Source organism: Artibeus jamaicensis, unplaced genomic scaffold (genome assembly GCF_021234435.1).
Source record: "Artibeus jamaicensis isolate MK-2021 breed Jamaican fruit bat unplaced genomic scaffold, CSHL_Jam_final contig_1028, whole genome shotgun sequence".
NCBI lineage: Eukaryota > Metazoa > Chordata > Mammalia > Chiroptera > Phyllostomidae > Artibeus > Artibeus jamaicensis.
The window spans coordinates 6268842-6284158 of NW_026521201.1; the positions used below are offsets into that span (position 1 = coordinate 6268842).

General features: G+C 33.7%; 1 protein-coding gene across 17 annotated transcripts in view; it reads left to right on the forward strand.

Moving 5' to 3' along the window:
• The window catches only part of WNK1 (WNK lysine deficient protein kinase 1), a 156188-nt gene that overhangs the window by 52710 nt on the left and 88161 nt on the right, over positions 1-15317 (forward strand). For all 17 annotated transcript variants that reach the window (XM_053662455.1, XM_053662466.1, XM_053662470.1 and 14 more), the window contains exon 2: positions 11091-11263. In XM_053662455.1, coding sequence (XP_053518430.1) covers positions 11091-11263 — 173 coding nt within the window. The remainder of the gene's footprint in view (positions 1-11090; positions 11264-15317) is intronic.

A 15317-nucleotide genomic window follows, 5' to 3' on the forward strand; every position in this document is an offset into this window, starting at 1 on the left:
AAGATGAGCCAGATTGCTGAGAAAGAATGGAAGGAGGAGTTCCTCAAACAACCAGACCCTTTATACTATTCTTTTGATGACCTTTTTTGTCCTTCTGAAATTAGTGCTATTTCAGAATAGTCCTTAGAAGATTCATTGGAGAAGCAAGGAACACAGTGTTATTTTTTTAAATGTTCCTTTGCTCTCCCTTAACCCCCATAATAGATCTATTGACCTGTTGAAGAAAATTCAAATAACAGACTTTCTTTTCTGTGGGACGGGCCCGGTTCCTCTCTAAGGGTAACAAATTGGAAGGTCATAAAAGAAATTTGTATTAGCAGTTTACTCTGTTGAGTTGGCTACATAAAAATCCATGGTTTTTTTTTTTCGTATTATATTTCAAAGCACCTTAAAAGCTCTGTTAATCTTCTTTTTAAATTCTTGTTAACAGTTAAGAGTTTTTGCAGGAGAATCATTAATTTTGCTTCTATTATTTTTTCACCTTTTCCTCGGCTTTCAATCTCTAATTATTCTGAAGTCTTCAAAAGAAAAATAGTTATCTATAAATGAAAAGGCAAAATATCTGGTAGATAGTTTTAGAAGTACAAAAATAAGTAATATAGTTAAATTATTATTTGACTAAATGGGTTTATGAGAGATAGATATGCCAGAGTTAAGTAATTTTTATATGATACCTTTCTTTTTAAATTACAAATTTTTTTTTCTTAATGGTATCTCATACCCATGCTTCATTGGAAAGCAGTGTTTCAAACTGCTCTTCTCTGTGTCTGAAGACAAGTTTTTATTTCTATATCCCAACACGCAGCAGTTAGTATCCCTTTGAAATATGGAATAGGTAACCAGGTCTTTGCTAAGTCAGTGTGGTGCAGAAAATGATAAGGAGGGAGGCTTCCAATATTGACCTAAAATATTTTAATCAAGGAATTGCAGGCACTTCTCTCCACCCATATTTTGATATGTAGACTTATCATATGAGGTCTTAATTTAGTAGTAAAGCTTTGAATATTGTTAAAAATAAAATGCTACTAACCTTTATTTAAATGTTAATAAGACTTGAAGGCTAGGTTTTTGTTTTTTGTTTTTTTTTTAATGTACACATGTTAGATAATTAAGTGAATATTTTGGGTTTAGTTAATGATAACCAGTCTTATTGTTTCAGTCACAATTTACTTGGAATGTTTGCTTCTGGGTCTAATAAAATAAGTAATAGGAAGGTATAGGATTGCTACTTTAGAAAATACTGAAATTAAGGGCTGAAGAAAAAAATGCCTCTAGACAATGCTTAAAATAACTTACTAAAAACAAGGAACTGAAGGTGTGCACATTGCTGTGATGCCATTTTACCAAATATTAGCATTGTGTATCTCACCCAAGAAGAAATTGCATCAGCAAATAATCTACTGAGCACTGTTATTTGGATGGTACTGAGATAAACGATTGTTTTAGTTGTTGCCCAGCTCCCCCCTCCAACTCTCAGCTGCCTGGAACTGTGCATGTTATGGGAGGTCATGTGACAGTGATCCTTGGTTTTGTTCATTTAGCCTGTCAAAACAATTTTATGTAGGTGGAAAGAAATGAATGAAATGAATAGAGTGGATTAGCTGCATCAGCCCTAGTTTGCACTGAAAGTAATGAATGCATCGATTAGAATAGTGCAGCAAGCCCCCAGAAATATCCAGTTTGATAATGCTGGAGAGAATTACTGATGAAAGCAATGATGGCTAGTTTGTTTTAAATCTCATTTGATATCATTGTCTTTATGATAATTTGATTAACAGTTGTTAATATTTTAAACAATATATTTTCTTTGTTTTCTTATTTCTTTGATTCCTTATTTTACCTTCAGAAGTTAATTAAAAGTACCTAGTCCTTTTCAGTGATCCTTAGTTCAGTGATCCTCAGAAATATCAACATAGTTTTTCTGAGAAGAAAATTGTTTTAGAAACATTACAAGGAAGCTTTACAAATTTCTAAGATATGGTTGCCTTGTCTAGTGAATAGAACATGAACTTTAAATCAAATTTTCATTTAATTCTTGTTTTTCTGCTTTTCATGTAAATTTGAAGGGGATACTAAACTCTTTTGAGTTTGTTTATACGAAGTCTGTCCAGAAAGTATAACCACGTAATATGACAAATAGAGACTTTTATTGAAGGAGATACAAGATATAAGAAACATTATACGTAGGACAATGACCCTTAAGTCCCCTTCAAAGTAGGCACCTTGAGACTGCACACAGTTTTCCCAATCTCCATCAGCTGCCCCATTGAATTTTCCCAAATCTCATCAACAGTCTGAAATTTCTTCCCTTACAAAGGGAAGAGTAATGGTGATTGTAGGTTTGAAAGATTTCAAAGGTGATTTTAGTTTTGGGAAAAGCCCAGAGCTGCAGGGTACCAAATCCAGGCTGTAGAGAGGCTGGGAGACATGTTGAATGAGTGGGTGTATTGTCGTGATGAAGCTGCAAATCACTAGTTGCCCATAGCTGTGCCTTCTGAATCACCCGAATATTTTCTGCGGAGGACTGATCAAGCTTAACACAAACTTTTAAAAAAGAATTTTATTTATTTATTTGTAGAGAGATGGGAAGGGACGGAGAATGAGAGGGAGAGATACATGGACCAGTTGCCTCCCACATGCCCCCAACCAGGGACCTAGCCTGCAACCTAGGCATGTGCTCTGACTGGGAATTGACCCGGCAACCCTGTGGTTCTCAGGCTGGTGCTCAATTCACTGAGCCACACCAGCCAGGGCTTAATGAAAAATTTGATGTAGATTTGTTGCTGTACTTTTCAGGCATTTTGAATGCTGTGGCCACACAGTACACATGCTCACTCAATGGCGTCTATCGCCCCCATTGACTAATACAGCGAAGTTGTCACAGTTCACGCATGCACATTCTAGTCTTCTCTTCTTGGCTGCTGGGTTAATTCATTGTTGCTTAAACTGGTCTTGTTATATTAACAGTGGCTGGACATTTTTTGGACAGACCTTTGGACAGTATATTATTACCTTTTAAAAAATATTGCTAATATTAAAGCTATAAGCACAGTTCTCAGACCTGAGAACTGTGCTTATAGCTTATAAAAATCTATGATAGGTACAGTAGTTTCTATTTATGGTATAGATGACTTCTATGCAAATTAGATAAAAGTTAACCTTATTCTAAGAAGTTTAAGATTACCATTTTCTGTATTCTCACCAATAAATGGTTGTAGATTTTAGGTGAGGAAGAAGTTCCTGTTTGTTTTTCCTCTTTACTTATACTATACTGTAAATAAGAAGTTGGCATCTTTTTTAATGGTGAGCTTTTTACACACTATTTTTAAAAATCAAAATGGTAACTAACAGCTGTGACTCTTACAAATTGGTCATTGTATTTGAGTTGTGTTAGATTTGCTGAGACTCAGAGGCCCAATTTCAATTCTTATATTTTTTCTAAGCCCTAGGAATAGGAATTTCTTTGATCTCAGAGGGAATGCTAAATGCTTGTTAAAGACGCACATTCTCTTTTATTTGCAAAGCACATTCACAACACATGGTTATTAACAAGTCCTTATGCTAAGATGCTAAAGACAGAACACTGGAAAAGCATTTGTCACTGCTTGTAGAATAAACCTCAGTGTAATATTACTTGTTATTAAATGCTATGAATGAGGTGTATACATAGTTTATAAAAAATATACTGGGTTGGCCAAAATTTCATTACGTTTTTTTCATACCATGGCTCTAATAGTGTTTAGTTGTCCTTAACTTCATTCAAAACAGTTTTGTTTTATTGTGTCAGCTGTCACATCAACATGCATTTTTAAAAAAATTATCAAAATTGCTGAAGTTTTGTGCAGCCATTTTAATATTAAAGATGGAAGAAGATATGCAACATTTTTGGTATATTCTTTATTTCAAGAAAGGCAAAAATGCAACTGAAACACACAAAAAGATTCGTGTAGTGAATGGACGTGCTATAACTGATCTGATCATATGTGTCAAAAGTAGTTTGTGAAGTTTCTTGGTACTACTGACATTTTGGCAAAATAATTCTTTGCTGAGGGGCTGTCTTATACATTGGGAGATGTTTAGCAACACTCCTGGCCTCTACTACCCTCTAGAAGCCAATAGTGGGAGATAGCTGACATATACAAAATATCAGTAAAGTGATTGGTGGAAATGAAAAATGAGTCTTTTATGGAAAAAGTTAAATAGACTTTTTGGTCAGCCCAATACATCAGTGTGGAGAAGGGATGATTTAACCTACAGTTCCTGAGGAAATGAATTGATATTTGATTGAATGAATGGGCATTAACTAGGCGAGTAAAGATGGATAGAGGGGCATTCTAGATTGAAAGAACAGCATGTTTGATGGACCCAAGTGGGAAGAAGCATGGCATGTTTGAGAGTGGAAAAGATCAGAATGATAAGAAATTAAGCTCTAAGAGTGGGCAAGGACCATATTATGTGGGACCTCATAGGTCACAATGATGTTTATCTTTATCCTCAAGGCTGTAGAAAGCTATTAAAAAGTTTTAAACAGGACATACAATATTTCATTGAATCTAAAACTCTTAGTTATATGACACATTTAATTTCAGGGGTGTTAAATATGAAAAATTGTATTTCTAAGAATTAAATAGACATACCTTAGAATTGATTAAAATCATATAAAAATATTCTGGCTGTATATGGACAGTAGAAAACATTGTACAAGGGTAAGATTAGATGTGTGGAAATGACTTAGGTTATTGCTGGAATCCAGAAGAGGCGATGATAGCATGAAATAGTATAGTGGTAGTAGAGAAAGACATAAATAAATTACTTGAAGTAAATTTCCAGCAGAAAGAATTTATAAGCCCTGTGCACTTTAGAACATTGTTAAAAATTTGGGATTATAGATAGAAAAAAATCTTTAAATAGATTTAAAATTGCAATTAAAATGTAAGCATCAGTATAGAATGGTTTATATAACAGGCTTAATTCACATCTAGTGACAATTTCTGTCTAGTCACATATAACCATTTCACTCTAAAAGGTTCAGTATGTTTTTTTTAAACTGTTGGGTTGGCCACAAAATTCGTTCAGTTTTTTCCTGTACAACAGCTCTAGTAACACTTAGTTGTATAACTTCATTTGAAACAATTTTGTTAGATTGTATGTAACAGCTCCCATAGCAATGTACATTTAAAAAAGTCAAAATTGGTGAATTTTTGTGTAGCCATTTTAATATCGAAGATGAAAAAAGCAATATTTTTGGCATATTATACTTTATTATTCAAGAAAGGTAAAACACAACTAAAATGAAAAAAGATTTGTGCAGTGAGTGGAGGAGCTGCTATGACTGATGGAATGTATCAAAAGTGGCTTGTAGAGAGACATTGATTTGCTGTTCTACTTATTTATGCATTCATTGGTTGCTTCTTTTATGTGCCTTGACCAGAGATTGAACCTACAATTTTGGTGTATGGGATGATGCTCTAACCAACTGAGCTTATTACTCAGCTAAGGCAAAAAAAAAAAAATTTTTTTTTTGAGACTTAAAGTTAACCTTCTATTTGTACAACACTGAATATATGTACTTACATAATTTATTTAAGCTATTACCATTGAGCACAATATGCTGCCTTATCCTTTAAAATAAGTATATATTCCAAGTTTCAGCTACAGTAGGCTGATATATTTTCTAGCAGATCTAAACTATGAGTGACAAAATGCATTTAAATAAATAAATTTAAATTTTATAGCTCACTGTTACTAATGTTTTGAGTCCTCATGCTTCTGTTGTGAATCCTACATTCCTAAGTTTGCCGTTAGCAAAATATCTTAAGCATTTCAAGTATTGTGTGACTAGAACTATGGGTGCTTTCATGTGCTTCCATACCCAGGATCTCACTTAATTCTTGGGGTAACCTACTGGTATTCTTTTTTTTTTTCTTACATGGCTAACTCTAGTTAGTGTACACTTGTAAACAAAGAATTGGGTCTGTTATGATAGCTTCTGAAGTACCCACTGCTTTTCTGTTCATCATACTTAAAATGAATACCTCTGCTTTTTAACACTAAGATTTACAATAGCAGAAATCTTGTCTCTAATGTTTATCATATGCTGTTGTCTGACACAAGGTACACAAATAGTAAACATTTTTGAAGATGTTCAAAAATTGTTAAAACTTGAATATTGATTCTACACAGATAAAAGTACTTATCAAGACAAACAGGTAGATTTATTAAAATGTAAAAATTACATACCACTTAATGATAAGTGGAATATAATTTATTTGTGTAATCACTGTCTTCTAATTGTTTTGAGACTTAATTAACTTTTCACAATTTCTTTAAAATAAATTTTCTTGATTTAACTATTGTAAGGTTAGATAATATATAAAGGAGTAACAAGTGATCTAGATTTTTTTCTTTATAAATTTTCCTTAAATGAGGAATATTTAAGAATGTATGATGAACAACGTTTTTAACAAACATTGGGAAACCCTATTGTCAGTAAATGAAAAATCAAACAAGATGAAAACTTCCTGCTGTGAAACACCAGGTACTATTTTGAAAATTTTGATGGAAAAAAGAACAAAAACCTATTATTTTCAGTGCATAACTGAGCTTGTTATAATAAGGATAATCTCCAAGGTCTAAAAATGAAGAAGAAACTTAAAACCAGAGTAGGAAAAGTATGAATTGACACTAGGGCTTTTCTGGGACAGTGGCCAGCCTTTTAACTAAGAGGCATAGTTTCACTATCTATCTGATGATAGATGAAATCTCAAACCCAAGCAATTATTGGAATTGAGATCCAATAAAGTCGTTCTTTGAAGAGGAAAATGAAATGAAAAGACAGACTAGAGTTTGTGGAATACACCTACACTGAGGATATACCAACAAACAAATCATAGTTTAGGATAACTACATGAAGAAACAAACCAACACAAGTGAATATCAGCTCCCCAAACAGTAGGCAAAATTAGATCCCTAGTAACTCAGATAAAAGTGGTATTGAATTCAGTCTGTAAAGTAAGGCATAAGAAAAAGGACTAAAAACTAAAACAACAAAAACATCAAAATGGTGTTTGAAGGGGTAGTGAATGACTGATTTGATAAAGACCCAAATAGAGCTTTAAGAAATGAAAATGCATTTCGATTAAGAACTCAATTAAGTATCAACTTCCTTAGTCATCTGACCCCAGTTCTATTGACTTGTCTGTTGGCTATCTGTCCCCCAGGAAAGGAACGTTTTCGGAGCATAATCCAGGATGATATAGCTATGCTGCCATGAATCTGAGTCTTAGTGGACAAGGTATGTGACTTTGTGGATGGTCACAGCCTCTAGTTGGGAGTGGGAATAAAGTGATAAAGGACTATGAAAGGGGTTTTTTATGGAACTTTGAGAGAGGCCAATCTTGCACTGATAATTTAAAGATGGAGTAGAACCCAGGGAAAGAAGAAATTCTGAGGAAAATGCTGGGAAAGCCTGCCTATTCATGAAGCAGGGATGGCTTGTCCAAGTTGGAGGGGATGATTGCAGTTTTAGCTGTCAGTTATCATGTCTCATTTAAAACCCCATTTGTGGGGTTACCACTGAGGAGGAGGGAATCTGTCCTCCAGGCATTGGGCATAGTCCTGTAGCAGGAGCATTGTTCTGAACTGAAGCCTTCAGTTAAGTGCCTAGCCTTCCTTGACCCCACCTTTGTTTAATGATGCTAGGGGCAAAGTAGGGACTGGAGTAGTGATTGAATTGCCTTTATCAAACCCCTCAATGGGCACTTTTGGTGACTGGCTGCTTGACTGTAGGTTTTATTTTCTTTATGGATGTTAAAATATATACCTCTCTCAACTATACACCGAGCCCTCTAAGACTTGTATGGTCAGTTGGGAATGCATATCTGGTTTGTATTCAACTTTTATTTCTGGATCGGGGCTGAGACCTTAACCCATGTTCTTTGCATCCCTGCCTCCTATAGACTGTAAAGATTGATGAATTAGAAAAAAAGAAGGAATAAGTAGGTTAGGTATAACTCAAGAGAGAATTAGTGAACAGGAAGGTAGATCCAAGAATATTACCCAGAAAGTAGCAAAGATAAAGAAATAAAAAATGAGAGAGAAGTTAAAAGATATAAAGGACAGAGAAAGGTTACATACACATACAACTATATTTCTGTTAAAAAATAGAAGTCTCCTCATGGGAAAAATGAGAACATAACTTAAAACATAAATTTGGGGAGGATACTACAGAAAGTGCTTCTCGTACAAGATGTGAATTATTTTAAAATTTTAGCAATTAAAAAAAGTATGTTACTAGTACAAGAATGGACAGACTGTTGGAAATGAATATGGAATTCAGAACTAGAACTACGCTTACATGGAAAGGACGGATTGTTCATCAAATGGTATTGGTTGATACAGAAACAAAAGTAATACCTAGTCCTTATACTCAAGGAAAAAAATTCCTCAACAGATAAGTTCCAAAATGAGGCACACAAACAAATATAAATTTTAAAAATGAAAAGAAAAAAATTATAGTCTCGGTGTTTAGAAGAACTACTGAAGACATTAAATCCAACTACTACAAAGTATAAGATAGATCAATTGAATTACCATGAAATAAAGACATCTGTAAATCAAGTGACATGATAAACAAGGTAAAAATACAAACTGCAACTGAGAAAAGATATTTGAAACTCATAAAATCAATAAAGGGTTAGTATCCAGAATATATTACGAAGTTCTACAAATAATATAAATCAACAAATGATATATTGGGTAGTTCACAGAAGAGTAATCTTAAATAATCTGCGAAGAAACAAAAAGCTTCTCATGCTTATTATTCTAGATATGTAAATTAAGCACTAGGATATGATTTTATACCATCAAATTTGACAGAAGTTAGTGTCTGAGGTTACCATGTTGGTGACCATGCTGTTGGGAGAATCAGTTGGTACGGTCCTTTTGAAAAGCAATCTCTTGATACTTAGGAAAATTGAAGACGCCTATACTCTGTGATTCAACAATTCTGTTGTTAGCCTTGTATCCTAATATTTGTTCTTAATATTTTTTTTCTACCTCAGATCTCTTTTTGAAGGCTGGGGAAAGTTAGAATAATGTTTGTTTTAAGTTCATATAATAAAATAGGATCGTAATGGAAACAAATATTGAATAGTTATCAAAAAGTTTCTGTTTGTGATTAGTATGCATTACTAGTACATAGTAATAAAATCTACTGAAAGTCTAATAGGTATCATAATTTCAAAGTAGTGATTTGTGTAATTGCTATTTTGAGATAATCTGCATCCACTGCTATGTGACATGACATAATCTAGGTTTGTTGGTGGCAAAAATCACAGGTACTACTGAATCCTATTAGGTATATACATTAAATAATGTAAAGGAGATATTAAATTTTAATTCGTGGTAAATAAAAAATAAAGATTTGTTTTCATACATGTTCACAAATTTACTTTAAAGGGTTTTTGTGGACCCCAAGTTTAAGGATGAGTGTTCGATAGACACCATTGAATGTATGTCCAAGGAGATTAATATTATAACACCATTCCAGTGTGGTAGGGGGAAAAATGGGGTTGGAGATTTGTTAGTAGGAGATTTTATAAATTGTAATACAGGATGAGGCAAAAATAGATTTATAGTTGTTAGTACATGAAACAGAGTTTATTCTTGTATTATCATTTATTAGTTATTATTTTCTATATGAACAATTATAAACCTACTTTTGCCCTGTATACTCAGACAATGAATAACTGTATAGCAGTGATAATGAGTAGATCCAGGTTATAATGATATGGTAGATACCTTGTCATGTCTCCTTATATACCATCATGGATGATCTCAATATTGGGTAAAAAAAAGCAAGCTTCCAAAGAGTACATACTCTATAACATCATTTTATGAAATTTTAGTATTTCATATAAAGTGTAAAAACCCATATAGGAATGGTATGTTCAAATTCAAGAGAGTGGTTATTCAATGGTAAGGAATTGTAATGGGAAGGACAACCTAATTAACATATTTTGCTGTGTATAATGTGCCCCTATGTATAATGTGTACCTATGGTTTTGTCCTAAATTTTCAGGGAAAATAATCTTTTAATTTTTTAATCCAATTATTTATTTATATTTAGAAACAAAACAATTATCATATCCAGGGTATTATTTTGCATATGGATATTATTTTTGTTTTCTTAAGTTACACTTTTAACATGTAATCGTAAATTTAAAAATTAACAACATTTACATAGATATGGAAGTAGCACTACCCGTGTATAGTGTGCATCCTTACTTTCCCTAAAAAATTTGAGCAAAAAAGTGTGTATTATACATGGAAAAATATGGTAGATAGGGACTTTAAGTTATGTCTGTGATGTTTAATTATTTAACTGTGTGATGGACACATTATTGTATTCTTAGAATATTTTGTCAAAGTAAATATTACATGTTTTGACAAAATATTAATATGAAAGATAGTTTCAATTCTAATTCACAGAACAGTTCAGTTTGTGTATGAGACCTCATCAAGGGAAAAACAACAAATTAAATGCTTTCCCCAGTTTATCTCAGGGACTAACCTGTGAAGTGCTAGGTACTTTAAATGTGATGAAAGCATACCTAGTAGGTTATTTAATTCTTAAAATAGTCCTGTGAGGTGAAGGTGTATATTTATAAAGGAAATTCTAACCAAAGCAAAGACAGACTGGAATTTATATTTATGTGCTCCTACGTTGGAAACCCATATTTGTCTCATGTAATTAAATTGCATATCTCTAGCAATAGATGACTTGTTTTGGAAGCAGTGAGTTAACTGCACATACATAATGAGACTAGACAGTATCTGAGTCATACATCGATAGTACCAATAATAAAATAATCTCAAACATGACTTTATAATGCAGAATTTTCTTCAGTATAGTTTAGCCTGTTTTCACACTCATAATTGATAAAGTTACTAGTTATTAGTAAACAGTGTTATAGTGTTACTGTTTTAACAGTTCATTATTATAATTTAGTATGTTTACTACGTGAATTTAACAGTATCTTGGTGTTTTATTATTTTAAACCACATTCTGTTTTGGTTTTTGATTGTAGGATCGAAAGTTAACAAAGTCTGAGAGGCAGAGATTCAAAGAAGAGGCTGAAATGTTAAAGGGTCTTCAGCATCCCAATATTGTTCGATTCTATGATTCCTGGGAATCCACAGTAAAAGGAAAGAAGTGCATTGTTTTGGTGACTGAACTTATGACATCTGGAACACTTAAAACGTAAGTCCATCAATATAAAAGCTGACCAAGAAATATGAGAAAAAACCTAAGTTTTTTTATTTTAGGCTTATGAATACTACTTTTGTTGCCCTGAAGAGGGGACAGTCCCTTTAACTGTTAGTTGATATATTAGCACATTTTCCTTCCACAGAGTCCTCTGATGTATAAAGTGATTTGACAATTATTTTTTGGTAAGTTTTAAAATGACACAATTTTGCAGAGTAAATCTAGTACTTGGTGTTTCTAAAATTGAGTGGCTAAGGGAACAAATTAAATGGCTGACAAGGTAGCCCTCTAGTGGTTAAAATTAGGTTGAAACTTACTGAGAAGCTTTACCTACTATTTTATCACCTTGTATTGCTGTACCTATGTAACTATTGCATTGTATGCAGCTGTTGCATACTGTATTGTGAACATTATCACTAGGTAATTTTATTTTCCATAGCATCAGAAATTGAAGCCCAAATAGCTAGACCTATCATCTCTTTAAAGAATACAGATAGGTCAAAGGCAGAAATTTTGTTCCCTGTTATAAAGAATTTTAAGGTAAGAGTTGGAGTATGCCTTTGGAATCTCGAGTCTCTCAAAGTATCTGTTAGTACTGAGAGAGGAAACTAGTATAAATTATATTGTGTAAATTATTGTGGAGGAATAAGATTTTTAAAAATTGTCTCTGTGGTGTATGTTTATTGTATATTTACTTTCTTTACTTAATGCTATGGAGCTTATTAATCCCTTATCTTAGAAACATGGTCTTGTATCTCCTGGTTATAGTCACTTGTATGTGCTCTTGGATGCTTAAAACTAACATGTTTGAAAGCTGACAAATTATTTCCCCTTACAAATTCTAATTTCCACCCAATCTCTGTAATATATATGGCAACACCCTTCTTCTAGTCATCCAGGCTTTTTGTTGTGCAAATGCCTGTTTCTTCCACTAGTCTGTGCTCCCTACTACTGTGCCTGAAACTTATATATTTGAATGAATTAAATATTCTAATAATGGATATTTGAATTGTGTGACCGTAGTTTTGTGTATGTTTGTGTCTCAAGATTCTTTTCACGTATTTGGACACTTAGTGGACTGTCAGTAGTCTATCAGAGTACCCTACAACAGTTTACTTGTTTTAAAAACTGTAATGAGGGGCTTTGGTTAACATAGTGGGCTAAGTCACTATGGTATGGCCATACCCCCTTACCAATAAACAAAAATGTGGAATATAATAAAAGCTCTTCTAATATATACCCAAGCTTCAAAAAAATGGGTGAGGGGCTAATATTCAGATAAAAGGCAAAGAAGAAGTAGCTCAAGGCCAAAACAGGAGTTATGCCCTGGCATTCTATTGGGATTTCACCCTACTCATGGAGCTTGAAGATTGAGTACTAGAGTTTTAATGTCTGTGGCAGGACTAAGGGCCTTAAAGCTCAGTAGAAAGGGGAGCTGGAAGTTAGCTTGTGTCCAAACAACTGAATTATCTACGTAAGGGAGAACTCAGTACCCCAGGGAGTGAAAGTGGCAAGAAATTTTGCCCCTCTGCCCAGAACTTTGGATGAGAGAGGAGTCCCTATGAAAAATAGAAAGCTCAGCCTGGGTCATATGTATATGGCTCTCTAATCTACATTTATGCTACTTGCTTGGTGCAAGAATCCCAAGACTAGGAATAGATATAATTGTTTAATAACCCAATGGCAACTCCCAGGGGCATTTTCATACTTCATTGGTCACAGTATCCATGGGCAAAATGGGCTCCAGTGAAGGTGACTTCACAACTAAATTACCAGCCAGTAAAGCTTGATCAACTATAACTGGAAAATAGCACCACAGTAATTAAAGATACTATAGACAGTGATTGCAAAGTAACTATAAAAAGATGTCAGTAAAGATATAAATAAGTATATAAAGTATATACAAATATAAAGTGATAAAAGAAGGAGTAGAAACCATAATGAAGAAATATAATGTTATCAAAAAAAGTTCAGCTCTGGCTGGTGTTGCTCAGTGGATTGAGTGCTGGCCTGCTAACTGCAGGGTTGCTGGTTCGATTCCCAGTCAGGGTACATGCCTGGGTTCAGCAGCCATTGTTCTTAGCATGTAATCTTCCAATTCTGAGGGATAGGTATGATAATTATCCCCATTTAACCATGAGTTGGTTGTTAGTTTATATGAACTGTTTTAGCACTGAAAAGCTGATTAGGAGCTGTGGTTATAAGGCTGGAACTTCCCAACTATTAGGCTTTTCTTCAGTGCAGTTGGGCATGCGTGAACTGTAATGAACGACTGGAAGTAGCTGCATCAAGGAGATTACTTATTTATCAGATAATTAATTAAGTTTCTTTTGCACAGATGATGCCTAGTTGTCACATTTCTTGTTTGATGTGGTTTTAAATAGTATTCCTATTTTATATAAAATAGTAAATTTTATATAAAATTTTATATATAATAGTCCTAGCTGGGTGGCTCAGTTGGTTGGAGTATCATCCTATACACTGAAAGGACACAGGTTCGATTCCTGGTCAGGGCACTTATGGGAGACAGCTGATCAATATTTCTCTTTCACATCTCTTTCTCCCCCCTCTCTCTCCCCTCTTCCCCATTTTCTCCCCCCTTTATCTCCCTCCCTCTTTCTAAAATCAATATACATATACTTGGGTGAGGATTTTTTTTAATTATAGTAATGAACTTAAAATGATTTTTAAATTTTTAAAAAATGAGGCACAGTTGACATACAACATTATATTAGTTTTAGGTGTACAATATAATGATTCAGAATTTTTATATATTGCAAAACGATCACAGTTAAGTCCAGTTAACACTTGTCACCATACATAGTTACATTTTTTTTTTATAATGGAGACTTTTAATGTCACTCTTAGCAACTTTTACAAAAGCAATACAATATTGTTAACTATCGTCACTGCATATCATATCGTGACTTATTTATTTTTTAACTGGAAGTCTGTACCTTTGGCTCCCTTTATCCATTTTGTTCACCCCCAATCCCTGCCTCTGGCAATCACTAATCTGTTCTCTATATCTATGAGCTTGTGGGGGGGGGTTGTGATTTGTTTCTTTCTCTGCCTCATTTATTTCACTTATTGTAATGTTGTCAAGGTTCATCCATTGTTGCAGATGGCAAGATTTCATTCTTTTTTATGGCTGAAAATAGCATTTTCATTTTAATAGCAGTTTTTATTTCAGTAACAGTTGAGAAGACAGTATAACTTCCTACTGATTAGAGTGATCTGGAAGGTCTTCATGAAAGTAATAGGATTGAAATTAGACTTTAAAGGATAGGTGGCTTTTCTGTAAATGGAGAGATGCTATGGGAATTGTATAAACATAGAGAATAAAAGGTTAGCTGTAGGTTAACTCTTTTGGTCAATAATAGGAAGTTTATAAAGAGGAATAATGACAAGAAAAAGGCTCCAGTAGAAATGTTACAGATAACTGGACTTATCTGATGGTGGTATACATACCATATTAGAGATAGAGTGGCCAGTCAGACAGTAGAAGTAGAATAAGCTTAAGAGTTCAATTGTCTTGAAATTAGCTGGGTGACCTGGGGGTCACTATCCTCATTGGTAAAAAGAAACTTAATGCTGTCTACCGAAAGTGGAGGTGATTTTGTTTACCAGCATTGCCTGAAAGGTATGCCAGATCAAATGTTTTGAAATCTGTGTGGAACTCATGAAAATTAAAAACTTTTGTTCATCAAGATACGTTATCAACAGAGTAAAAAGCAAATAACAGAATGGAGAAAATACTTGCAAATCATTTCACTCAAAGGGATTAATGACTATAGAGAGAATTCCCTAAACTTAATAACATAAAAACAAACAACTCATTGAAAAATGGGCAAAGGATTTGAATAAACATTTTTCCAAAGAAGATAGACAAATGACCAACAGGTACATGAAAAGATGCTCCCAGGTCACTGGTTATTAGAGAATCGCAAATCAAAACCACACTGAGATACCACCTCATATCTGTTATAATGCCTATTATCAAAAAGACAAGAAATAACAAGGTTTGGCTGTGAAGTGGAGAAAAGAT